At 39.0% G+C, this 26,165-nt stretch overlaps 1 protein-coding gene across 2 annotated transcripts in view; it reads right to left on the reverse strand.

The window, feature by feature from the left end:
• Nucleotides 1-13,115, reverse strand: part of dom (domino helicase) — a 479,765-nt gene extending 466,650 nt beyond the window's left edge. For both annotated transcript variants that reach the window (XM_070088057.1, XM_070088056.1), the window contains exons 1-3: nucleotides 12,945-13,115; nucleotides 5,659-5,845; nucleotides 33-169 (exon numbers count right to left, since the gene is read on the reverse strand). In XM_070088057.1, the coding sequence (XP_069944158.1) occupies nucleotides 33-169; nucleotides 5,659-5,805 (284 nt within the window). In that variant the 5' untranslated portion in view covers nucleotides 5,806-5,845; nucleotides 12,945-13,115. The remainder of the gene's footprint in view (nucleotides 1-32; nucleotides 170-5,658; nucleotides 5,846-12,944) is intronic.
• Between the last annotated feature and the right edge of the window lie 13,050 nt (nucleotides 13,116-26,165).

The raw sequence follows: 26,165 nt of genomic DNA on the forward strand, positions 1-26,165 counted from the left end.
AATTTCACAAAAATTAACATAAATGCACTTACTTAGTCCTTGACATAAATTCTTCATACAGGTAACGCTGCCTCTTTGATAACCTACACATTACCACATGTTCAAACTTTTTGGGCATCTGTTGTTCCACTTCAGTCTTCAGTCTTCTCAATATGAAAGGCCTTAAAACCTGGAAGGCAAATATTTTAGTTAATGAAAATATATTTTAGGATAATTTTTAAATGTCATAATATATCAAATACCTAGGAAAGCTTGAAAACTTGTACTGAAGAGGCATTCATTTAATTTATTTTATTTCTAACAATGTCAGGTTTCTCATCATCCAGTCAAAGGCAGATGCAGTTTCCTGCACTTCTTACTATCTTAATACGTACATGTGAAACTCTTCTCTAATGACACCCTTCACATACACATGGGGGAGGAGCTATAACTCAACCCCTGCAACCACATGTGTGAGTACACTCATGTACATCCCTCCTACCTTGTTGTCAGTAATCCATATCCTATCAAACATAATACCAAGCAGTGGTTCTGCCCATCTCTCTCCAAGACAAAATAACAGCCTTACCTGATTAATCCACAATAAAATACAGCTGAAACCTCCATTTTAATGAGCGATTTTTCTGGCCCCTACCCATAACTAGTCAACCGTTAAAACTTTCATACTGTACACCAACATCCCCACCAAACCTTAAGACTGTAGGCACTGTATTTCCCCACCTCCCAACATTGGCATCACCTTGCTCACACTCCAACAGCCTATCAAATCTCAAAAACCTTTGTCTTCACTCACTCCAATTCAACATGCTCACACATACATGCTGGATGCTCACACCCACACTGCTCAAATTTTCATTCATTTTTTTTTTCAACAAGTCGGCCGTCTCCCACCTAGGCAGGGTGACCCAAAAAGAAAGAAAATCCCCAAAAAGAAAATACTTTCATCATTCAACACTTTCACCTCACTCACACATAATCACTGTTTTTGCAGAGGTGCTCAGAACACAACAGTTTAGAAGCACATACGTATGAAGATACACAACATATCCCTCCAAACTGCTAATATCCCAAACCCCTCCTTTAGAGTGCAGGCATTGTACTTCCCATTTCCAGGACTCAAGTCCGGCTATTTAAAAATAACCGGTTTCCCTGAATCCCTTCACTAAATATTACCATGCTCACACTCCAACAGCTCGTCAGGTCCCAAATACCATTCGTCTCCATTCACTCCTATCGAACGCGCTCATGCACGCCTGCTGGAAGTCCAAGCCCCTCACCCACAAAACCTACCTTACTCCTTCCTTCCAACCTTTTCGAGGATGACCCCTACCCCGCCTTCCTTCTCCTACAGATTTAAATGCTCTCCATGTCATTCTACTTTGATCCATTCTCTCTAAATGAACCACCTCAACAACCCCTCTTCAGCCCTCTGACTAATACTTTTATTAACTCCACACCTTCTCCTAATTTCCACACTCCGAATTTTCTGCATAATATTTACACCACACATTGCCCTTAGACAGGACATCTCCACTGCCTCCAACCTCCTCCTCGCTGCTGCATTCACAACCCAAGCTTCACACCCATATAAGAGTGTTAGTACTACTATACTTTCATACATTCCCTTGTTTGCCTCCATAGATAATGTTTTTTTGACTCCACATATCTCAATGCACCACTCACCTTTTTTCCCTCATCAATTCTATGATTAACCTCATCCTTAATAAATCCATCTGCCGACACGTCAACTCTCAAGTATCTGAAAACATTCACTTCTTCCATACTCCTCCTCCCCAATTTGATATCCAATTTTTATTTTACTATTTTATTATCACACTGGCTGATTCCCACCAAGGCAGGGTGGCCCAAAAAAGAAAAACTTTCACCATAATTCACTCCATCACTGTCTTGCCAGAAGGGTGCTTTACACTACAGTTTTTAAACTGCAACATTAACACCCCTCCTTCAGAGTGCAGGCACTGTACTTCCCATCTCCAGGACTCAAGTCCGGCCTGCCGGTTTCCCTGAACCCCTTCATAAATGTTACTTTGCTCACACTCCAACAGCACGTCAAGTATTAAAAACCATTTGTCTCCATTCACTCCTATCAAACACGCTCACGCATGCCTGCTGGAAGTCCAAGCCCCTCAAACACAAAACCTCCTTTGCCCCCTTCCTCCAACCTTTCCTAGGCAGACCCCTACCCCGCCTTCCTTCCACTACAGACTGATACACTCTTGAAGTTATTCTGTTTCGCTCCATTCTCTCCACATGTCCGAACCACCTCAACAACCCTTCCTCAGCCCTCTGGACAACAGTTTTGGTAATCCCGCACCTCCTCCTAACTTCCAAACTACGAATTCTCTGCATTATATTCACACCACACATTGCTCTCAGACATGACATCTCCACTGCCTCCAGCCTTCTCCTCGCTGCAACATTCATCACCCATGCTTCACACCCATATAAGAGCGTTGGTAAAACTATACTCTCATACATTCCCCTCTTTGCCTCCAAGGACAAAGTTCTTTGTCTCCAGAGACTCCTAAGTGCACCACTCACCCTTTTCCCCTCATCAATTCTATGATTCACCTCATCTTTCATAGACCCATCCGCTGACACGTCCACTCCCAAATATCTGAATACATTCACCTCCTCCATACTCTCTCCCTCCAATCTGATATCCAATCTTTCATCACCTAATCTTTTTGTTATCCTCATAACCTTACTCTTTCCTGTAGTATTCACTTTCAATTTTCTTCTTTTGCACACCCTACCAAATTCATCCACCAATCTCTGCAACTTCTCTTCAGAATCTCCCAAGAGCACAGTGTTATCAGCAAAGAGCAACTGTGACAACTCCCACTTTATGTGTGATTCTTTATCTTTTAACTCCACGCCTCTTGCCAAGACCCTCGCATTTACTTCTCTTACAACCCCATCTATAAATATATTAAACAACCACGGAGACATCACACATCCTTGTCTAAGGCCTACTTTTACTGGGAAATAATTTCCCTCTTTCCTACATACTCTAACTTGAGCCTCACTATCCTCGTAAAAACTCTTCACTGCTTTCAGTAACCTACCTCCTACACCATACACCTGCAACATCTGCCACATTGCCCCCCTATCCACCCTGTCATACGCCTTTTCCAAATCCATAAATGCCACAAAGACCTCTTTAGCCTCATCTAAATACTGTTCACTTATGTGTTTCACTGTAAACACCTGGTACACACACCCCCTACCTTTCCTAAAGCCTCCTTGTTCATCTGCTATCCTATTCTCCATCTTACTCTTAATTCTTTCAATAATAACTCTACCATACACTTTACCAGGTACACTCAACAAACTTTATTTTTTTATTTTTTTTTTTTATTATCACACCGGCCGATTCCCACCAAGGCAGGGTGGCCCGAAAAAGAAAAACTTTCACCATCATTCACTCCATCACTGTCTTGCCAGAAGGGTGCTTTACACTACAGTTTTTAAACTGCAACATTAACACCCCTCCTTCAGAGTGCAGGCACTGTACTTCCCATCTCCAGAACTCAAGTCCGGCCTGCCGGTTTCCCTGAATCCCTTCATAAATGTTACTTTGCTCACACTCCAACAGCACGTTAAGTATTAAAAACCATTTGTCTCCATTCACTCCTATCAAACACGCTCACGCATGCCTGCTGGAAGTCCAAGCCCCTCGCACACAAAACCTCCTTTACCCCCTCCCTCCAACCCTTCCTAGGCCGACCCCTACCCCGCCTTCCTTCCACTACAGACTGATACACTCTTGAAGTCATTCTGTTTCGCTCCATTCTCTCTACATGTCCGAACCACCTCAACAACCCTTCCTCAGCCCTCTGGACAACAGTTTTGGTAATCCCGCACCTCCTCCTAACTTCCAAACTACGAATTCTCTGCATTATATTCACACCACACATTGCCCTCAGACATGACATCTCCACTGCCTCCAGCCTTCTCCTCGCTGCAACATTCATCACCCACGCTTCACACCCATATAAGAGCGTTGGTAAAACTATACTCTCATACATTCCCCTCTTTGCCTCCAAGGACAAAGTTCTTTGTCTCCACAGACTCCTAAGTGCACCACTCACTCTTTTTCCCTCATCAATTCTATGATTCACCTCATCTTTCATAGACCCATCCGCTGACACGTCCACTCCCAAATATCTGAATACGTTCACCTCCTCCATACTCTCTCCCTCCAATCTGATATTCAATCTTTCATCACCTAATCTTTTTGTTATCCTCATAACCTTACTCTTTCCTGTATTCACCTTTAATTTTCTTCTTTTGCACACCCTACCAAATTCATCCACCAATCTCTGCAACTTCTCTTCAGAATCTCCCAACAAACTTATCCCCTTAAAATTTTTGCACTCTCTTTTGTCCCCTTTGCCTTTATACAAAGGAACTATGCATGCTCTCTGCCAATCCCTAGGTACCTTACCCTCTTCCATACATTTATTAAATAATTGCACCAACCACTCCAAAACTATATCCCCACCTGCTTTTAACATTTCTATCTTTATCCCATCAATCCCGGCTGCCTTACCCCCTTTCATTTTACCTACTGCCTCACGAACTTCCCCCACACTCACAACTGGCTCTTCCTCACTCCTACAAGATGTTATTCCTCCTTGCCCTAAACACGAAATCACAGCTTCCCTATCTTCATCAACATTTAACAATTCCTCAAAATATTCCCTCCATCTTCCCAATACCTCTAACTCTCCTCTCCTATTTTTAACTGACAAATCCATTTGTTCTCTAGGCTTTCTTAACTTGTTAATCTCACTCCAAAACTTTTTCTTATTTTCAACAAAATTTGTTGATAACATCTCACCCATTCTCTCATTTGCTCTCTTTTTACATTGCTTCACCACTCTCTTAACCTCTCTCTTTTTCTCCATATACTCTTCCCTCCTTGCATCACTTCTACTTTGTAAAAACTTCTCATATGCTAACTTTTTCTCCCTTACTACTCTCTTTACATCATCATTCCACCAATCGCTCCTCTTCCCTCCCGCACCCACTTTCCTGTAACCACAAACTTCTGCTGAACACTCTAACACTACATTTTTAAACCTACCCCATACCTCTTCGACCCCATTGCCTATGCTCTCATTAGCCCATCTATCCTCCAATAGCTGTTTATATCTTACCCTAACTGCCTCCTCGTTTAGTTTATAAACCTTCACCTATTAATGATTATATCTTTGCCTAACTTTCTGTATGGCATTCTTATATATTAAGTTTAGAATGTGCTGCCAATGTGCACTTTTGGGAACAGGTTTGGAGAAATGTTTATACTCTAATAACGACATTGCTCACAGTGTATGCATCTCCGATCCATTCATGCCACTTAATTTCAGTAGTTTGCTTTTATTGGTGTTAAACTCCAGAAACCAAATATTTTAGTGTGGTCCACAGCTCATTTGGCTGTTTATCTCTATCAACAAAATGTATTCAATACACTACCCACTTTACTAGAAATATATTTAACAGCTAAAGAAAGCAAGTTTCACAGCAACAGCCTCTTACAAAAAAAAAAGCTAGTTTCAACTGGCTAAAGATGCAGATCACAGCATGTCAAAATGGTACTGTCAGAACTCTCTGATAGAAGTTATAATATACCTTGTGTAATCTTTTGATGATGGAGTCATTGTACTCCTTGTTCCCCTCAATCATGCCAGTCACTGGATTAGAAAACCATTCACGAAACTCCCGGTGAGAGGCAAAAACATTTGGCATCAGGAAGTGCATCAGTGACCAGAGCTCCATCAAGTTGTTTTGAAGTGGAGTGCCCGTAAGTAGTAAACGTCTGGTAAATTGGAAAGTTAATAATGTCATTAATAAAATTATTTTAATAACTTAACCCTCCTAAGAAATTTAAAACAATATTGCTGTATTAAAATCTTCTTACAATAAATTGCTATAATGCAAAGAAAAAAAATCTGCCAGAAATGCAGTGTGTATCACAGTAAACCACATACAGATCGAGAAGTCAAAAAAGTAACAATAGTATCAATAATGTATGCTGTGTGTATGCTTAATAATTGGGAATGGGATAAATCATGTGGCCTATACATGTCGATAATTAACCTGTTCCTACCCAAAAACAAATGCTAAAGCACTGAAAGAAAACAAGGTTAATAACAGAAAAGTACGCTGAGGTCAGTGGTCACCTGTGGTCATACCTGCCTAAGCTCTTGGGAGTTAGTGTGGGCTGTTACCAAGCACCATAGTTTGTTGTAGTGTTTTAGAATCTCAGGTTCAAGTGTTGAAGGAGATTCTACTTCTTAAGGAGGAAAATAGGAGGCTGAAGCTTCGCATAGATGAGTTTGGGAGCGAGTGTGAGAAGGATTTAGCTGGTAAGGAAGGAATGGTCACCAGCAGTGATAGTGGCAACCACTTGAAGTGGCAAGTGGTTCACAGTTCAGGAAGAAGAAAGATGAGGAGAGTTAACAGAGAAGATGTGAAGGTAGGAAATCGATTCTCTGTTCTCCAAGAAAAGTGTACTTCAGTGGCTAGTGAGGTTGAAGGTACCACTGATTCCCCTGCTAATCAAGGTAAGAATATTTTAATAGTAGGCGATTCTCATGTAAGATATATGGACCGTGCATTTTGTAACAGAAACAGAAAGGTCAGACAAAGAGTGTCTTCCTGGAGCTGGTGTTGGTGACATAGTCAGCAGGTTGGATAATATTATGGGAGGTAATGGGAACAAGCCCATTATCTGTCTTAGTGCTGGGGATAATGACATTGGGAAGGGCAGGAGAGAGGAGCTGCTGGATAAGTACAGGTTAGCCATAGAAGTAGTTAGGTCTAAGGGAGGGATCCCAGTCATATGTAGCATCTTGCCTAGAAAGGGAGTGAGCAATGAATGGATGTCTAGGGCAACTGGTATAAATTGCTGGCTAGACGGGTACTGCAAGGAACTTGCAATCCCATTCATTGATAACTGGGACCTATCCTTTGGCAAACGTGGTATGTATGCAAGGGATGGGGTTCATCTCTCTGGGGATGGAGTGGTTGCATTAGTCAATTCAATTGAGAGGGTAACTGATGACTTGTCTAGGAATTTAAATTGATAGATTATAGAGGTATGGGTGTTTGTGGGAAACAATCAGGCTGCAGCATTAGGGTTAAAAACAGCAGTTATTACCGGGATACCTCAGGGATATGTTTAAAAGACAATATTCAAAATAAAGTTGCTAGTAATGGCAAGTCAACTAATCAACAGAGATAGTAGAGGGCAACAAGTGACTAGCTCCCTTAAGGTTTACTATACAAATAGTAGGAGTCTAAGAAATAAGATAGATGAGCTAAGATTACTTGCAAGTGTACGTAACACAGATATTATTGGTATAACAGAGACTTGGTTCAACCTGAAAGATAGATAAATGCCTTCTGAATGCAACATACAGGGTTATAAACTATTCCACACTGATAGGGTCAACAAGAAGGGTGGTGGTGTGGCGATGTATGTCAGAGAAAATTTAAATTGTTGTCTTAGACATGATATAAGATTAGAAACATCGAACACAGAATCTGTTTGGCTACAGTTTCTTGAGGGACGTGACAAATTAATTTTGGGTGTGATTTATAGGCCCCCAAACCTTGATAGGGAGGGCAGTAAGCTGTTATGGGGCAAAATTCATAAAGCATCTAGATATGATATGACAAATTGATTGGAACAATATGACAGGAAATCTTGAGTCTAGTGACTTTCTTGATACGGTTCAGGATTGCTTTTTAGAACAGGTTGTGACAGAACCAACTAGAGGAAACAATCTACTTGACTTGATTCTTGCCAATAAAGATTCACTAATTAATAATCTTGAGGTTAATGATGAGCTTGGGGAAAGTGATCACAAATCACTTAGTTACAATATATCATGGAATTACCCATATAACTGCAATCAAATCTCTGTCCCAGATTTTCGCTTGGCCGACTTCATGGGACTGAAAAATTACCTGGGTTGACTAAATTGGGATGCCTGACTATGGGTCAGGTAGGTGATCTTGGTTGCCAATATGATGTTCTTCAGAGCATAGTTCTAGCTGCCCAGACAACTTTTGTTCCGAGTAGGGACATTAGATCTAACAAAAATGATCCCAAATGGTTAAACAATACAGTGGTCCCTCGCTTTTCGTAGTTCTCGGCAATCGTAAATTTCGGCAATCATAAATTTCGGCAATCATAGGGATATTTTTGTATAAACATGGGCTCGCTTTTCATAGGTTGACTCGCGAGTCGTAGTTCATCCGGGACGCATACCCATGGCATGAGCCGTGGCGGCAGCCAGTCTGGCATTGTTTACCAGTGAGCGAAGGTCCCTTCACGTGCTCAAGCGATTTCATAATATTCCATTTATTTTAGTGCTTGCAAGTACTAAATAAGCTACCATGGCTCCAAAGAAAGCTCCTAGTGCCAAGCCTGTGGTAAAGAAGGTGAGAAATACGACTGAATTTAAGAAAGCCATCATTGAACAATGTGAAATTGGTACAAGTGTGGCTGAACTGTCCAGGATGTATAAGAAACCCTACACAACCTTATGTTCCATAGTGGCCAAGAAAATGGAAATCAAGGATGCTGTTGTTGCAAAGGGGGTAACTATGCTGACAAAAATGAGATCACCAGTACTCGAAGAGGTTGAGAAGTTATTATTGGTGTGGATAAATGAGAAACAATTAGCAGGAGATACTCTTATGACTTCGATTATTTATGAAAAGGGTAGGCAGTTGCATGAAGATTTGGTAAAGAAATTGCCTGCAACTAGTGGTGATGTGAGTGAATTTAAGGCCAGCAAAGGCTGGTTTGAGAGATTTAAGAACCGTACTGGCATACACAGTGTGGTAAGGAATGGCGAGGCTACCAGTTCGGACGACAAGGCAGCTGAAAAATATGTGCATGAATTCCAGGAGTACATAGAGGCTGAAGGACTGAAGCCTGAACAAGTGTTCAATTGTGATGAAACAGGCCTCTTTTGGAAGAAAATGCCAAAGAGGACCTTCATTACACAAGAGGAAAAGGCAATGCCAGGACACAAGCCTATGAAAGACAGGCTGATGCTCATGTTCTGTGCTAATGCTAGTGGGGATTTCAAAGTGAAGCCATTACTAGTGTACCATTCTGAAAATCCCAGTGTGTTCAGGAAAAACAATGTTATGAAGAGTAAATTGTGTGTGTTTTGGAAATCTAATAGTAAGGCATGGGTCACGAGGGAAATTTTCGTCGAGTCCTTCAATGAAGTGTTTGGCCCTAGTGTGAAGGAGTATCTCCTGGAAAAGAAATTGGATCTCAAGTGCCTGCTAGTAATGGACAATGCACCTGCTCATCCTCCAAACTTGGATGACCTAATTTTCGAGGAGTTTGGGTTCATCACAGTAAAGTTCTTGCCCCCGAATACCACTCCTCTCCTCCAGCCTATGGACCAGTAGGTCATTGCAAACTTTAAAAAACTCTACACAAAAGCAATGTTTCACAGGTGCTTGACTGTGGCCACAGTCACTCACTTGACCCTAAGGGAATTTTGGAGAGAACACTTCAGCATCCTCCATTGCATAACCCTTATAGGTATGGCTTGGGAGGGAGTGACTACCAGGACTTTGAGCTCTGCCTGGAGATAATTGTGGCTAGATTGTGTCGACAAGAGGGATTTTGAAGGGTTTGGGACTGACCCTGATGAGCCTATGTCTGTTGTAAAATCAATTGTGGCACTGGGGAGTTCCATGGGGTTGGATGTGAGTTTGGAGGATGTGGAAGAATTGGTGGAAGACCACAACGAAGAGCTCACCACTGAGGAGCTGCAAGAGCTTCAGCAGGAAGAGCAACAGATTGCAGCTCAGAATCTTGCTGCAGAGGAGGAGGAAGAGAGATGGAAGAAGGTGCTTTCTTCAGAAATTAAGGAGATTTTTGCAATGTGGGGTAAGATGGAAAGATTTATGGAGAAACATCACCCTAACAAGGTTGTTGCAAGCCATGTTGGCAACATGTACAATGACAAGGTCTTGGGCCATTTTAGGGAAGTGTTAAAGAGACGCCAGAAACAGAGCTCTCTGGACAGTTATTTTGCGAGAAAGGACTCCAGTGACTCTCAAGGTGGTCCTAGTGGCATTAAGAAACAGAGAAGAGAAGCAACCCCAGAAAAGCAATTGGTACCTGAGGTGTTGCTGGAAGGGGGTTCCCCTTCCAAACTATAAACAATCCACTCTCTCCTCCTCCTCCTCCAGTCTCCCATACACTAAGAAGAAACTCCAATAAAGGTAAGTGTTATGCTGTTAATGTTTCATTCATCATTTCCCATTGTATTGTTTATGTACTACATGTATATTTCATGTAAAAAAAAAAATTTGTTTTAATACTTCTGGGTATCAGGAACGGATTAATTGTATTTACATTATTTCTTATATGGAAAATTGATTAGCAAATCGTAAATTTCGTTTATAGTAGCTCCTCCAGGAATGGATTAATTACGAAAAACGAGGGACCACTGTAGATTAAAATATATCATTGGTCAAAAGAGAGGCATATATAGGTATATCAAAAGAGGGGATGGGCAGTTAAAAAGTCAATATATTCAATTAAAGAGAGAAATAAAGAAAGGAATAAGAAAAGCAAAAAGGGATTATGAGGCTAAGGTCACAAGGGATTCAAAGACTAACCCAAAAGGGTTCCTTCAAGTATACAGAAGTAAGATTAGGGACAAGACTGGCTAACTTAAGAGTAACTCTGGTCGGATCACTGACAGTGATAAGGATGTGTGTGAAATTCTCAATACCTACTTCCTCTCAGTTTTCACCCAGTTAAATACTAGTGATATTCCTGAAATAATAGATTTTGTAGAACAGGATGATAATAAACTATGTACGATTGCGTTAACTAGTGACATGGTCCTCAGACAAATAGAGAAACTAAAACCTAACAAATCCCCAGGCCCTGATGAACTGTTTGCAAGGGTGTTAAAGGAATGTAAAGAGGAACTTAGGATACCTTTGGCTAATCTTTTTAACATATCACTACAAGCTGGCATAGTGCCTGATAAGTGGAAAATGGCAAATGTAATACCTATTTACAAGGCAGGTGACAGGTGCTTGGCTTCGAACTCTAGACCAATAAGCCTTACCTCCATAGTGGGAAAATTTATGGAATCAATAATTGCCGAAGCAATTCGTAGCCATCATGACAGGCACAGATTGATTAATGAATCTCAACACGATTTTACAAAGGGGCATTCCTGTCTTATGAATTTACTAACTTTTTTCACTAAAGTGTTTGAGGAGGTAGATCATGGTAATGAATATGACATTGTGTATATGGACTTCAGTAAGGCTTTTGATAGAGTTCCACACCAGAGGCTATTGAGGAAAATTAAGGCACATGGAAATAGGAGGAGAATTTTTTTCCTGGGTAGAGGCATGGCTGACAAATAGACAGCAGAGAGTTTGCATAAATGGGGAGAAATCAGAATGGGGGCACGTCACAAGCGGTGTTCCTCAGGGGTCAGTGTTGGGCCCGTTGTTGTTCACAATTTACATAAACGACATTGATGAGGGAATAAATAGCGACATAAGCAAATTTGCTGATGACACCAAAATAGGCAGTCCAATTCATTCTAATGAGGACACTAGAGCACTCCAGGATGATTTGAATAGACTGATGCAATGGCCAGAGAAGTGGCAGATGCAGTTTAATATTGACAAATGCAAAGTTCTAAATGTTGGACAGTTAAATAACTATGCCACATATAAACTAAATAATGTAGATCTTAATACTACTGATTGCAAAAAGGATTTAGGAGTTCTGGTTATCAGTAATCTAAAACCAAGACAATAGTGCATTAGTGTTCGCAATAAAGCTAATAGAATTCTTGGCTTCATATCTAGAAGTATAAATAATAGAAGTCCTCATGTTGTTCTTCAACTCAATATATCCTTGGTTAGGCCTCATTTAGACTATGCAGCTCAGTTCTGGTCACCGTATTACAGAATGGATATAAATGCTCTGGAAAACGTACAGAGGAGGATGACAAAGATGATCTCACATATCAGAAATCTTCCCTATGAGGATAGACTGAGGGCCCTGAATCTGCACTCTCTCGAAAGGCATAGAATTAGGGGGGATATGATCGAAGTGTATAAATGGAAAACAGGAATAAATAAAGGGGATGTAAATAGCATGCTGAAAATTTCCAGCCAAGACAGGACTCACAGCAATTGCTTCAAGTTGGAAAAATTCAGATTCAGGAAGGATATAGGAAAGCACTGGTTTGGTAATAGAGTTGTGGATGAGTGGAACAAACTCCCGAGTACAGTTATTGAGGTTAAAATGTTGTGTAGTTTTAAAAATAGGTTAGATAAATACATGAGTGGGTGTGGGTGGATGTGAGTTGGACCTGACTAGCTTGTGCTGCTGGGTCTGGTGCAGTGCTCCATCCTTGAGTGGAGGTGACCAGATTGGGTGGGTCATTGAGCTAAACAGAGGGGTCATTGGTTTAATCTGGGGGGGGGGGGAGAGCATGGTCCTGCTCTGCATGGGTCAGTAGGCCTGTTGCAGTGTTCCTTCTTTCTTACGTTCTTAACTAAAGAAAAATCTGATAGAAACAGAGATAACTAAAGCAAATCCTTTCACAATAATATCAAATTTATTGGCATCATGGACATTAGTAGAACCACACACAGAAAATATCCTAACTAGAATAGAAATAACAGCATTTGGACAAGTTAATTTTAAAACTTTAACAGGTCAAATAAAATTAAAAACTGAAAGACAAAAAAATATGTCATTGGGTACTACACTGCTATTATACTATAAAGACAAATTCTTGAGGCCAACAAAATTTGTCCATGCACAATTATGGTTTTAGTTATCATAGCTCAAAAAATGCTTACAATATTACAACGTATTAAAGACATGCCTTTGGCTTTGAAAGTTAAGCAGCAACTGCCAACGTTGAGATTTGAAGTTTTTGATATTCTGAGCTTCATCAAGGATGAAATACTTCCACTTCTTTCTTCTAAAACTCTGGTGGTCCTGGATCACCAGTTTGTATGAAGTAATACAAATATGGAATGCATTTGGTTTTGTCCAACCTAGAAAATACAAGTAGTCTGTATTATTAGTGTGAACAAATATGCTAAGGAAAACATTAATGCACTCAACCTTTCATTTACAACCAAGATAAAGACTGGCAAAATTAATTCAAGTGAATTTTATGTTAAGTAAATTCTGTTTTCCTAAGGATCCATGTTATAAATGGAGATGCAGATTGGAACAATATTATAATATTCTCTGGTTTCTAAGGGTGAAATTCAAAACTATGCACATGCACTATGCACAACTATGCACAATTATTTTATGGGATATCTAGAAAATCCCATAAAACTAGAAAGCATGAATAATACAAAATGAAATCTAATCTTGTTTGGTGTTTAAGAAACAATATTTCTTGAATATTACTTTGACCTTTTTAATACTGACAATCATAAGAAATATGACTAGAATAGAGATTTAGTCATGTAAAAGCTAATGAGCCAGAAAAACATTGGATAATTGAATCTATTCACTGGCTGCACTTTAGTATATAGGCTGGATAACTGAAACCTGGAAAAGAGAAAGCCCATACATTTGGAGGATCAATTGTTCTCAATAGAGATGAGCTACTTCATTAAAAGCAGGGGAATAAGGTAAAGGAAAACCTTTATTTACCCCGGCAAACTTAAGTTCTAAAAGTGATAAGGATTGCAATACAGTGGAACCTCGGCTTACAAGTGCTCCAATATGCGAATTTTTCAGAATACGAGCAGTCGCTCGGCTGATTTTTTGCTTCTGGATACGAGCGAAATTTCAGGGTGCGAGTGGGCCTCAAGGGAGGTTCCTTTACGCTGGTGAGGGGCTCTCGCTCTTGATCTAGGGAATTGGATCTGTGCTCAAGTTCCCTAAATTAATAATAATAATAATAATAATAATACATAATATGTATAATACAGTGGGCCCTCGGTTATCAGCTGTAATTCATTCCAGAAGGTTGGCCTAAATCCGAAAAGGTTGAAAACCGAAATAATATTTCCCATAGGAAATAATGTAAATCCAATTAATCTGTTTCAGACACCCAAAAGTATTAACAAAAAATACATTTTATAGAGAATAACTATAGTTTTACATACAGTAGGGCCCCACTTATACGGCGGGTTAGATTCCAGGCTGTTGCCAGAAAGCAGATATTGCCGGAAGTTCAACTACATGAACCCACGTAGACCACAAAATGACCCAAGAATACTAAGAATGTAACCCAAATCTTGACAAAAATAGAAGATCTAAGGAAGACAGCCCTGCTAACCCAAACACTGCCTCCGCTGCCAGACAACCACTTAACCCAAGCTCTGAGAAAACAAGCCTTCTCCATTGCTACACAGTATCTACTTCAGTGATACTATGAAAGGATATCGCAGAAGAAACAACATCAGTAATAAAAGAATAACAGCAAGGACCCTAGAACTCAACTTGTCTACCCAGCAGGATGCCGGTGTATCATCAACCCCCCTCACCGCCGCAACCCAGGGAACAACAACAACAACAACAAACATGGCTGACTCCCCCTCCAACTCCACTCCCTTCAAAGGATTCACCCATGATTACTCAGGTATGATTATTCCTGACAATATCAAGGACTACATCGTTGCTCTAGAAAACGAAATCAAAGATATCAAAGCAACACTCGAGTGACGAGAATCCAAGATAACCAACCTCGAGAATAAGATCCAAAACCTTGAAGAGAAGATTACATCGGGAAGTGTTGACACAGAAAATACTCTGAAAGCAGCTATAGCCAGTCACACCGAACAAATAACTACAATAAATATGAAGGTTGAAGAAGCAATCAAGGACTGGAATCAGAACATGCACACTCGACTAAATGAATACCTTGATTTCCAAGACGACAAAACTGAACAAGATAAGTTGTCTGATGCAGTTATAATAAACAGTCCACACATTCCAAGTGACATAACACAAGCTCAGTGCAAAGAAACTGCTGTCAGGATAATACAGGACCACGTACAAGTCATCGTGCAAAACAATGAAATCAAAGAAACACGTTTGTTAGGAAAATCAGGAAGTAAACACAGTATAATGATCAGACTTCATTCATACGATAAAAGAAAGGACCTAATTAAATCAGCAATTACAATGAAAAATGGAGTGTACATAAATGAGTGTCTAACAAGAAAACGTCAAAACCTTCTGTTCAGGCTGAGAAAACTTAAACAGGAAAACAAAATACATCAGTGTTTCACGTGAGATGGGAAAATACTAGTAAGGAAAACATCAACAGGACAACAATATACTATCTCAAATGAACACGATTTCTCTACCTTCCTTAGAAAAGCTGTCATTTCTTTAACAGATTAGATAAGTGCCCTTAATACATATATACGTGTGGTGCATATAGTGTACCTTACTATTATATTGTGCATTATTAGTTTTATTAGTTTTTTCATCACAAGCTAATGCTAACTACCTCCAATATTTTTTTACTTCTTTCTTACTGCTATTAATTGCTCATAATTTTATGTTACAAGTCAAATCTTACTCCAAATTAATATTATTCATTGTTCTTACCTGTCCATTTAATTTTGTTTACCACTACTTGTTTTTTTTAGTCACTTTTTATTGTGTGTGCAATTAGTGTATATTCCAATTACTTTCTTGCAAGTACCAAAACTATCTTTTGCTAGCTAGTACCAACTACCTCATTTTTTTTTTTACTTTTTATTGTGCAATAAACTGCTCAACTTATTTAATATTACCAATCAGATCTTACTCCTAAACCAATATTATTTCATAGTGACCATCTGTCCATTTAACTTGTTTACCATTACTTAATTGTAGTCCCTTATATATATTTTTTTTCCTTTATTTTAGCTTTATATAACTACCTTAGCTCAAATATTCACAATTGTTAAAATAATCAAGGTGCTATTCTCAGGTGCTAAAGTTAATAAGTTCACTATTTTGCCATTATACTCCAAAGCTCATTTATTTAATTACCACTTTATTATATTATAATTCTAACTTTAAAGAATTACCTTTAAAGTACTACCTACTATCATATTCCCAAGCTCCATTATTTGATCATCACTTTATTTGTTCACCACAAATTATTTTAGTCCCTTTTATATTGTCTCCTTTATTTTAGCTTTAAAAAACTACCTTAGCTCATTATTTTTACATTTGTTAAATAATTCAGGTGCTATTTTTTTTTAGCTTTAGAATATTTACTTTATTTTTTACTTAATTCTAACTATAGATTCACTACAAATCTTATGATTACAAGCATTGATCCTGATACCAACCTCTTATTTAATGACTTAAATGATTCAAACAGTTACTGTAATTACTACACAGCAGAACAATCAAAGGTACTTCTCAGAGCCAACAACAACATAACTATCTTTAACTACAATATCAGATCTTTAAGCAAGCATTATGATGACCTCCTAGCATTACTAAATTCCTTGCATGCCAATATGTCCATCATTACACTAACTGAAACCTGGCTAAAGCCTGATACTACAGATGTCTATGCCATTCCTGGTTACACAGCCATACACAACTGTAGGCCAGACCAACAAGGGGGTGGCACTGCTATATACTACTCAGACCAACTAGAATGTATCACTAATACTTGCACAAGGGATGAACATGGGGAATATATAATAGCTAAATTCAAATCCAAATACCTACAAAAACCTCTCACAGTGATAAACATCTACAGAGTTCCACAATCAAACATTAGCCAATTTAGTCAAAACCTAGGAAGTATGATAACTGATGCACGCATGAACAAAGATCACTTACTACTCTCAGGTGACTTCAATATAAATCTCCTGCAAGACCAGGACCCAAACGTTACTGAATTTACAAACACAATGAGTAACTGCATGTTGCTACCAACAGTAACAAAACCTACAAGAGTTACGGAGACTAGTGTTTCCCTACTTGACCACATCTGGACCAACACCATATCCCCTTTAAAATCAGGTATAATTACAAATACCACAGACCACTACCCTACTTTCCTCATAACAACTCTTGGTAAAATACCCCAAGACACTACTAAAGTCACCTTCAGACTTCACAATGAGGCAGCCATTAATAACTTCACAACAGCAGTAACAAACATTGACTGGCACACTGAGCTAGAAATCTATACAGATATTGACAAATGTTTTAATAATTTTCTAAAAAAGACCCAATACCTTTATAACAAGCACTGCCCTAAAAAAACTAAACAGATGACAGCTAAGAGACTGGACAGTCCCTGGCTAACAACCCAGCATTCTCAAATCCATAAATACAAAACACTGATATGAAAAACAGTACAGAATGGGTCACATAACCAGAGACCAAACAAAACGTTACTCGTCAATCCTAACCAGCCTGATAAGAAGGGCAAAAAAATTGTATTATGAGAACAGATTATCCAACTTACGAGGTGATATAAAAAAGACCTGGAAGACCCTATCAGAAATTCTGGGAACAAAAAAGATATCACGACATAGCGAAATAAAATTAGCAAAATCAGATGAACCCCAACTCCCACCAACAGAAACAGCAAACAGACTCAATGATTTCTTCTCCACTATAAGTCAAAACCTTGCCAATAAAATCCCAAGCTCAGATACCCCACCAAATGACTACCTCACTGGCAACTACCCGAACAAACTGTTCCTAGCTCCGACTAACCCATACGAAGTCTCCCTTATTATCAACGCACTGAAAAACAAGGCAGCAGATTTAAATACCTTACCACCCTTTATATACAAAAAAGCGTCACAAGTACTATCACCAATCATTGCAACACTCTTTAACAAATCCATTGAATCCTCCACCTTCCCTACAGTTCTCAAAATAGCAAGGGTCACCCCAATCCATAAAGGAGGAGACCAAACAGAGTTGAATAACTATAGGCCAATATCCAATTTACACCCTCTCTCAAAAATCTTCGAAAAATTAATTCATAAACGAATCTACTCCTACCTCATCTCCCAAAACATTCTCAACCCCTGCCAATTTGGATTCAGGCCTAATAAAAATACTAATGATGCTATTATACACATGCTAGAACATATATACACTGCAATAGAGAAAAAAGAAGTCCCACTGGGGATCTTCATTGACGTACGTAAAGCTTTTGATACAGTTGACCATGACTTGCTCCACGTAAAATTGTCACACTATGGTATTAGAGGGCACTCCCTCAACTACCTCAAGTCTTACCTCAGCAACAGAAGCCAATATGTGTACGCAAATGGGGCAAGCTCTTCCGCACAACCAATTACAGTTGGTGTCCCACAGGGAAGTGTCCTTGGCCCTCTTCTCTTTCTCCTATACATAAATGACCTACCAAATGCTTCGCAATTACTCAAACCCACACTTTTTGCAGATGACACTACATACGTCTTCTCTCACCCGAGCCCAGTCACGCTAGCCAATACTGTAAACACCGAATTACAGAAAATATCTACCTGGATGAGGACTAACAAACTTACACTAAACATTGACAAAACCTACTTCATTCAGTTTGGTAACAGAGCTACAGATGTACCTCTTAACATAACGATAAACGGATCACCTATCACAAAGCTAACAGAGGGAAAATTCTTAAGAATCCACCTCGATAATAGACTCAAATTTCATACACATATACAACAAATTTCTAAGAAAATTTCCAAGACTGTAGGCATACTATCGAAGATACGGTACTATGTTCCACAGTCAGCCCTCCTGGCCCTTTATCACTCTCTTATTTACCCCTATCTCACCTATGGAATTTGTGCATGGGGCTCAACAACAATTAACCATCTCAGACCACTAATTACCCAACAAAAGGCTGCAGTTAGAATGATAACAAATTCTCACTACAGGCAACACACTCCACCAATATTCAAAACACTCAACCTACTCACCATACAAAACATCCATACTTATTACTGCACCTATTACATACATAGAACACTTAACTCTGATATTAACCCTCCCCACAAACATCTCCTTGCCAACCTCAACAGAACACATGACCATAACACAAGGCACAGATCACTCTTTGATGTTCCTCGTGTCCATCTCACGCTATGCAAAAACTCAATGCACATAAAAGGCCCTAAAATCTGGAATTCATTACCTGTAAATATAAAAGAAACACTACCTGTTTATAAATTCAAGTCTCTTCTCAAAGTTCACTTACTCAAAACCAAATAAATACTGAATAACTGAACCTTATAAATTGTATATCCAAAATGTTACTCACAATTATATCACATAAATGTTAAACCTAGGACCCAATCTAACTTTGTTATTTTTTTAAATACACTACCTAACAGAATACTCCATTCTACTGAATGTACAGCAATGCATGCAACCATATGACCTGTCTTTGTAATACTCATTTGTGCTTTATAGTTATCTGTTTACAATAATGTCTTATCATTGATTTCATCATTGCTTAGTTAATCTTAAGTTAATTTTAAGCCAGCCCGTAATGCTATGCATATAAGTGGCTTTGGCATGCTGCTCTTACCTGTATTTTTTTTGTACCTCTGTATGTATGCTTAAATTTCTAAATAAATAAATAAATAAATAAGTAGGAAGTCAGTGTAGGTAGCCAGAAGGTGTAGCCCGCCCGGGCTACACCTACCGGCTACCTACACTGTGGCCCAGAGCCATATTATTAACATCGACATATCTTGTTCACTGAATTTAATTGTTTCTAACATCTACCTTTAGATGCCATCATAAACGAAGGGAGAAGTAATGAATAATTCATGCCGAAAATTGTAAACAAAAGCAGAGTGGGGGGGGGGGGGCTGGGCGAAACGCAGATTCACACACGTTTTCTCTGATGGCTGTGCAGAGAAAACGTAATATTGTCCCTCCACCCGGCTACCACACAGGTCCACAAGTATTATTATCAGAGCACATATAAAATATGCAATAAATGCCAGGCAACAAGTTTACACTAACTTATATTAAGTTAGCAATAGAAACAGGCATTAAAACACAATAAAAGGTAAGATGCACACAGAGTACACTTATTACTTACCTTAAAAAATTAATATTAATGTGTGAGAGGTGAGTGGCAGGGTGTTTATTGAATAAAATCAGAATGGCACACCATCATCCTCTAACTTGGCACTTAAAGCAAGAGGCTTACAACTCCTCTTTTTATCACAGCTAAGCGTAGATGCCATCGTCAATGAGAGCCATCAAGTTAACAAAAGAGTAAACGAAAGAGAGAACGAGATACAGAATTCAGACAATGTAAGAATATAAACTGAACAGGTACTGGGCGATCACTTGGTCAGGCGAAATAAATGCGTATTAATATGTGTCTACTTTTAGTTCATTCGCTTACATTTGTAAGAGTTTGTAAAACATTTACCTCAGTTTTTTTTATTATAATAATAATTATCTCAAAATACAAATACTCTTACATTGTGTACAAGTTAGTACAGAATAAACAAACAGCAACACACCATTCTTAGAGTGAATGAAGATATTATTATTATCATAATAAAAAGCACTAAACCCACAAGGGTCGTGAATTGCTATATATAGAGTGAAGGCATATGAAAAGAATATTTTTCTACAGTTTGACTAGAGAAAATGTAATTCTTCCAACACTACCTACACAGCTGCTTTGTAAACAAATCTCATATTTACGTAAATTTTTATTCTGTGAGTGTATGTATCATGGTTATATGCTATGTAACAGGTTTCATATATAATTTTGAGGAAAATATCATAGATGGATTAATGAAAATGCCTATATTAATGTAAAATAAGACATTTAATGTGCCCAAAAGTGATTATTATTACGCAGTATTGGCGTCATGAGTAGAGAGAGACTTAGCGATTCTAATGTGTACCTGCACACCAGCACAGTGTGACAGTATATTTAGGTACAGGTACACATAAGTATAATTACCAGAGTACATATGAAATATGCAGTAACTTTGGGCATGCCATATTTGAAAGACCGCTTGCCATATTGCAAATTTTGGTTATAATTTGACATCACCGTATTAGTGGAACGCCGTAAGGTGAAACGCCGTAAAGCGGGGCCCTACTGTACACAAAACAATTAAAAATAAATATAAGGCACAAATTTTAATGATAAATGAACATTACATACCTTTATTGAAGACTCTTGTTGGCGTATTGAAGGCAGGGAGGGGAGAGGGAATTGGGAATCCCCCTCCATAAGGACTTCAGGTATCAAAGCCCTATCTAGGGTTACCTCCCTTCTTTGTCTTTTACTGCCATAGTACATTCATTACTTACCTTAAAATATTTGTAGTCTTAATGTAGGGCAAGAGGTGAGTAATGTTTATTTGTAGGAATTCAGTGTATGTAGCCAGTAGATGTAGGTACACATATGTAGCCCCCCTGGGCTACACTACACAGCCATATTATTACATTGACATACCATATTCACTGAGTTTAATCGTTTCTAACAACTACGTTTTCTCTAACGCTGAATCAGAGAAAATGTAATGTTTACCCTCCACCCTCCTTCCTCCTTGATTCGCTTGTACTCACCAATCGATAAATGGCCGATAACCAAGGGTCCATGTATTAATATATGTAATATAATAATATAAATTATAATACATATGTACTACTACTAATAATAATATGTATAATATAATAATAATATATGTAATAATGGTAGGTAGTAGGTTGGTAGACATCAACTGCCCAGGGAGGTGCTATCGTCCTGCCAAGTGAGTGTAAAACGGAAGCCTGTAATTGTTTTACATGATGGTAGGATTGCTGGTGTCTTTTTTCTGTCTCATAAACATGCAAGATTTCAGGTATGTCTTGCTACTTCTACTTACACTTAGGTCACACTACACATACATGTACAAGCATATATATACACACCCCTCTGGGTTTTCTAATATTTTCTTACTAGTTCTTGTTCTTGTTGTTTATTTTCTCTTACCTCCATGGGGAAGTGGAACAGAATTCTTCCTCCGTAAGCCATGCGTGTTGTAGGAGGCAACTAAAATGCCGGGAGCAAGGGGCTAGTAACCTCTTCTCCTGTATATATTACTAAATGTAAAAGGAGAAACTTTCGTTTTTCCTTTTGGGCCACCCCGCCTTGGTGGGATATGGCCGGTGTGTTGAAAGAAAGAAAGAAAAATGCAAGATTTCAGGTACATCTTGCTACTTCTTCTTACACTTAGGTCACACTATACATACATGTACAAGCGCGCATATATATATATATATATATATATATATATATATATATATATACATATATATATATATATATATATATATATATATATATATATATATATACACACACATATATATATATACACACATATATATATATACACACATATATATATATACACACATATATATATATACACACATATATATATATACACACATATATATATATACACACATATATATATATATACACACATATATATATATACACACATATATATATATACACACATATATATATATACACACATATATATATATACATATATACATATATACATATATACATATATACATACATATATACATACATACATACATACATACATACATACATACATACATACAAACCTCTGGGTTTTCTTCTATTTTCTTTCTAGTTCTTGTTCTTGTTTTATTTCCTCTCATCTCCATGGGTAAGTGGAACAGAATTCTTCCTCCGTAAGCCATGCGTGTTGTAAGAGGCGACTAAAATGCCGGGAGCAAGGGGATAGTAACCCCTTCTGTACAAGTTACTAAATTTAAAAAGAAAAACTTCAGTTTTTTTTTTTGCGGCCACCCTGCCTCGGTGGGATACAGCTGGTGCGTCGAAAGAAAGAAAGACATGTAATATTATACAGTGGAACCTCGAGTTATGAACTTAATTCATTCCAGAAGGCTGTTCGACTGCCGATACTGAATGAATTTGTTCCCATAAGATATAATGTAAATTAGATTAGTCTGTTTCAGACCCCCAAAAATACACTTACAAAAGCACTTACAAAAATACACTTAAATAAGTGTTCGAGTTGGGAGCTGTACAAAACTCGAGGTACTACTGTAAATTATAATAATAGGTACGCACTAACAATAACAATAATCATAATAATAATATATATAATAATAATAATATAATACGTATAATATAAATATGTAATACATGTACTACAATAATAATTATAATATGTAGGTACGTATAATAAGTTAGTTTGAGAACACCACGAGATGGCAGGGCATACCAAATCAAAGCTGGCCAGTCCATGAGTGTTTAGGGAGCTACCCTTGCGGTGGAAGGAATTCTCGTGTTTTCCTTATGTTTTGTGCAGTTATTTTGCGAAATTTCTTGTTTCTAACCATGGGTCCTAAGAAAGCAAATCTAAAGGACAGTGCTGAGAAGAAAAAGAGGATTTAAAGCAGGAAATCATAAACACAGACTAGGTGCGAGAGTTAAGGACCTGGCGTAGCACTTCTACGATATATACAATACTAAAGCAGGAGGAATCTATAAAGGCTATAGCACTAGCAAAGGGCGTTACAGTAATTTCTAAGCAGCACACCTCTGTCCATGAAAAGATGGAAAAGCTGCTGTTGATGTGGTTGATGGAGAAACAGGTCGCAGGAGATAGTGTAACTGAGGGTATCATCTGCAAGAAGGCACAAGGCATTTACGCTGATTTGCTGCAAAAGACCCCAGGCACATCAATGGACGAGGCATCGGAAACTTCGTTAAAAGCCAGTCGAGGCTGGTTCGAAAAGTTTAAAAGGAGGTCCCGCATTCACTCTGCCATCAGTCATGGTGAGGGAGCAAGCTCTAATGTGAAAGCAGCTGAGGATTTTGTTAAAACTTCTGCAGAAGTGAGAGCAGTTGAAAAATACATCCCTCAGCAAGTCTTCAAATGTGATGAGACAGGGCTCTTCTGGAAGATGATGCCAAGGAGGATTAACATAACTGCAGAGGAGAGGAAGATGCCAGGCCACAAACCCATGAAGGATAGGTTAACCCTCGCACTGTGCGCCAATGCGAGTGGCGACTGCAAGATCAAGCCGCTGTTGGTATATCATTCAGACAACCTCAGAGCCTTTAAATCACATAAGATTCTAAAAGATAAACTGGATGTTATGTGGAGGGCAAACCCAAAGGCATGGGTCACCAGGCAGTTCTTCGTGGAGTGGATAAACCCGGTCTTTGGTCCTACCATTAAGAAGTATTTCCAGGAAAATAACCTACCCCTGGAAGCCTTTCTCGCCCTGGACAATGCACCTGCTAACCCACTGAACATCGCAGATGACATAATCAAAGAGTTCAAGTTTATAAAGGTTCTCTACCTTCCACCCAACAATACCTTTATCCTGCAGCCCATGGACCAGCAGGTAATTTCTAATTTCAAGGTCTTCACCAAGCACCTGTTCTGCCCCTGCTTTGATGTGACAGAGAGCACAAACTTGACCCTTCAAGAGTTCTGGAAGGACCACTATAATATCGTGATTTGCCTCAAAATTATGAATGTGACCTAGCAGGGTGTTACAAGGAGGACCTTGACCTCTGCATGGAAGAAGCTGTGGGCTGAGGTTGTGTCCAAAAGGGACTTTGAAGGATTTGAACCCGTAGTGCCAGTGGTGGAGGTGACTGTGTCCCTTGGAAAGGTCATGGGCATGTAGGTGGATGAAGAAGATGTGAACGATTTCATTGAGGAGCACTCCGAAGAGGTGATGAAGGAGGAGTTAGATGAACTACATAAGCAGCAGCATCAGGAGGGTCTGCAGGGCATTCGTACTATGGAGGCGCAAGATGAGTAGTAGTTTATCTCTACAAGTGTGATAAAAAGAAATGTTGGGAATCTGGGTGAGATTATCAGACTTTATTGAAAGGAAACACCCAGAGAAAGTTTTAAGTGGTCATGCATTAGAGCTATTTAATGACAACTGCATAACTCATTACCAAAACATTCTGAAAGGGAGGAAGAAACAAACTTCCTTGGGCAGTTTTTTGTTGAAACGCCCTACAGATGAAAGCGTGAAAAGTGTAGAGAAAAAGCCAAAAATCAGTGAATAGTGAAGTGACATAAAAATAAAAATTGTAGCAGTTAAGCCTGTAGCAATTAAGTGTAGCATTAAGAGTGTATCAATTGAGCAATTACGCGATAAAAAAAGGACAAAACGAAATGAACTCCTGACAGCATATGCCGCTGTGCCCAGCATCTCTTCTCAATCATCAACCTCCGCCAGCATCTCTTCTCCACCATCAACCGCCAACATTTCTTGTCCAACGTAAATGCTGTAGTACGTACTACATAATTTCTTTACAATGTTTTCCTTATGAAATTATGTAGTGATCTAATGCAGTATGCCTCACAAACGTTCTGTTTTCTGTTATAATAAGAGCATTGGAAAGTATGTAGTCAGGAGCAGGAATGGCTGTTGTGGTAGCCATACAGACCCCCAATAACAACAATAGCCACTGTGCCGCCGCCACCACCACTAGCCACATATGTAATGACATAGTATTTTATTCATTCTAGTGTATATATCATGTTTCTATGTTATTAATACAGTGGACCCCCGCATACCGCACGCATCGCATACCGTACAATCCGCATACCGCTTGCTTTTTTCGCAAAAATTTTGCCTCGCATACCGCCCAAAAACCCGCTCACCGCCCTTCATCCGAGACGCGTCCAATGTGCGGCCTGAGCCACGCTCACAAGTTCCGCCGGTGGCATTGTTTACCAGCCAGCCTCCACGGTAACATCCAAGCATACAATCGGAACATTTCGTATTATTACAGTGTTTTTGGTGATTTTTTCTGGAAAATAAGTGACCATGGGCCCCAAGAAAGCTTCTAGTGCCAACCCTACAGCAATAAGGGTGAGAATTACTATAGAGATAAAGAAAAAGATCATTGATAAGTATGAAAGTGGAGTGCGTGTCTCCGAGCTGGCCAGGTTGTATAATAAACCCCAATCAACCATCGCTACTATTGGTGGTACAGTTGCTGCTGTACCACCGTCAGCTGCTGCTGCACTGTCAGCTGCTGCTGCTGTTGTACCACCGTCAGCTGCTGCTGCTG

The sequence above is a fragment of the Cherax quadricarinatus genome, chromosome 23, assembly GCF_038502225.1.
Source record: "Cherax quadricarinatus isolate ZL_2023a chromosome 23, ASM3850222v1, whole genome shotgun sequence".
In the NCBI taxonomy this organism is placed as follows: domain Eukaryota; kingdom Metazoa; phylum Arthropoda; class Malacostraca; order Decapoda; family Parastacidae; genus Cherax; species Cherax quadricarinatus.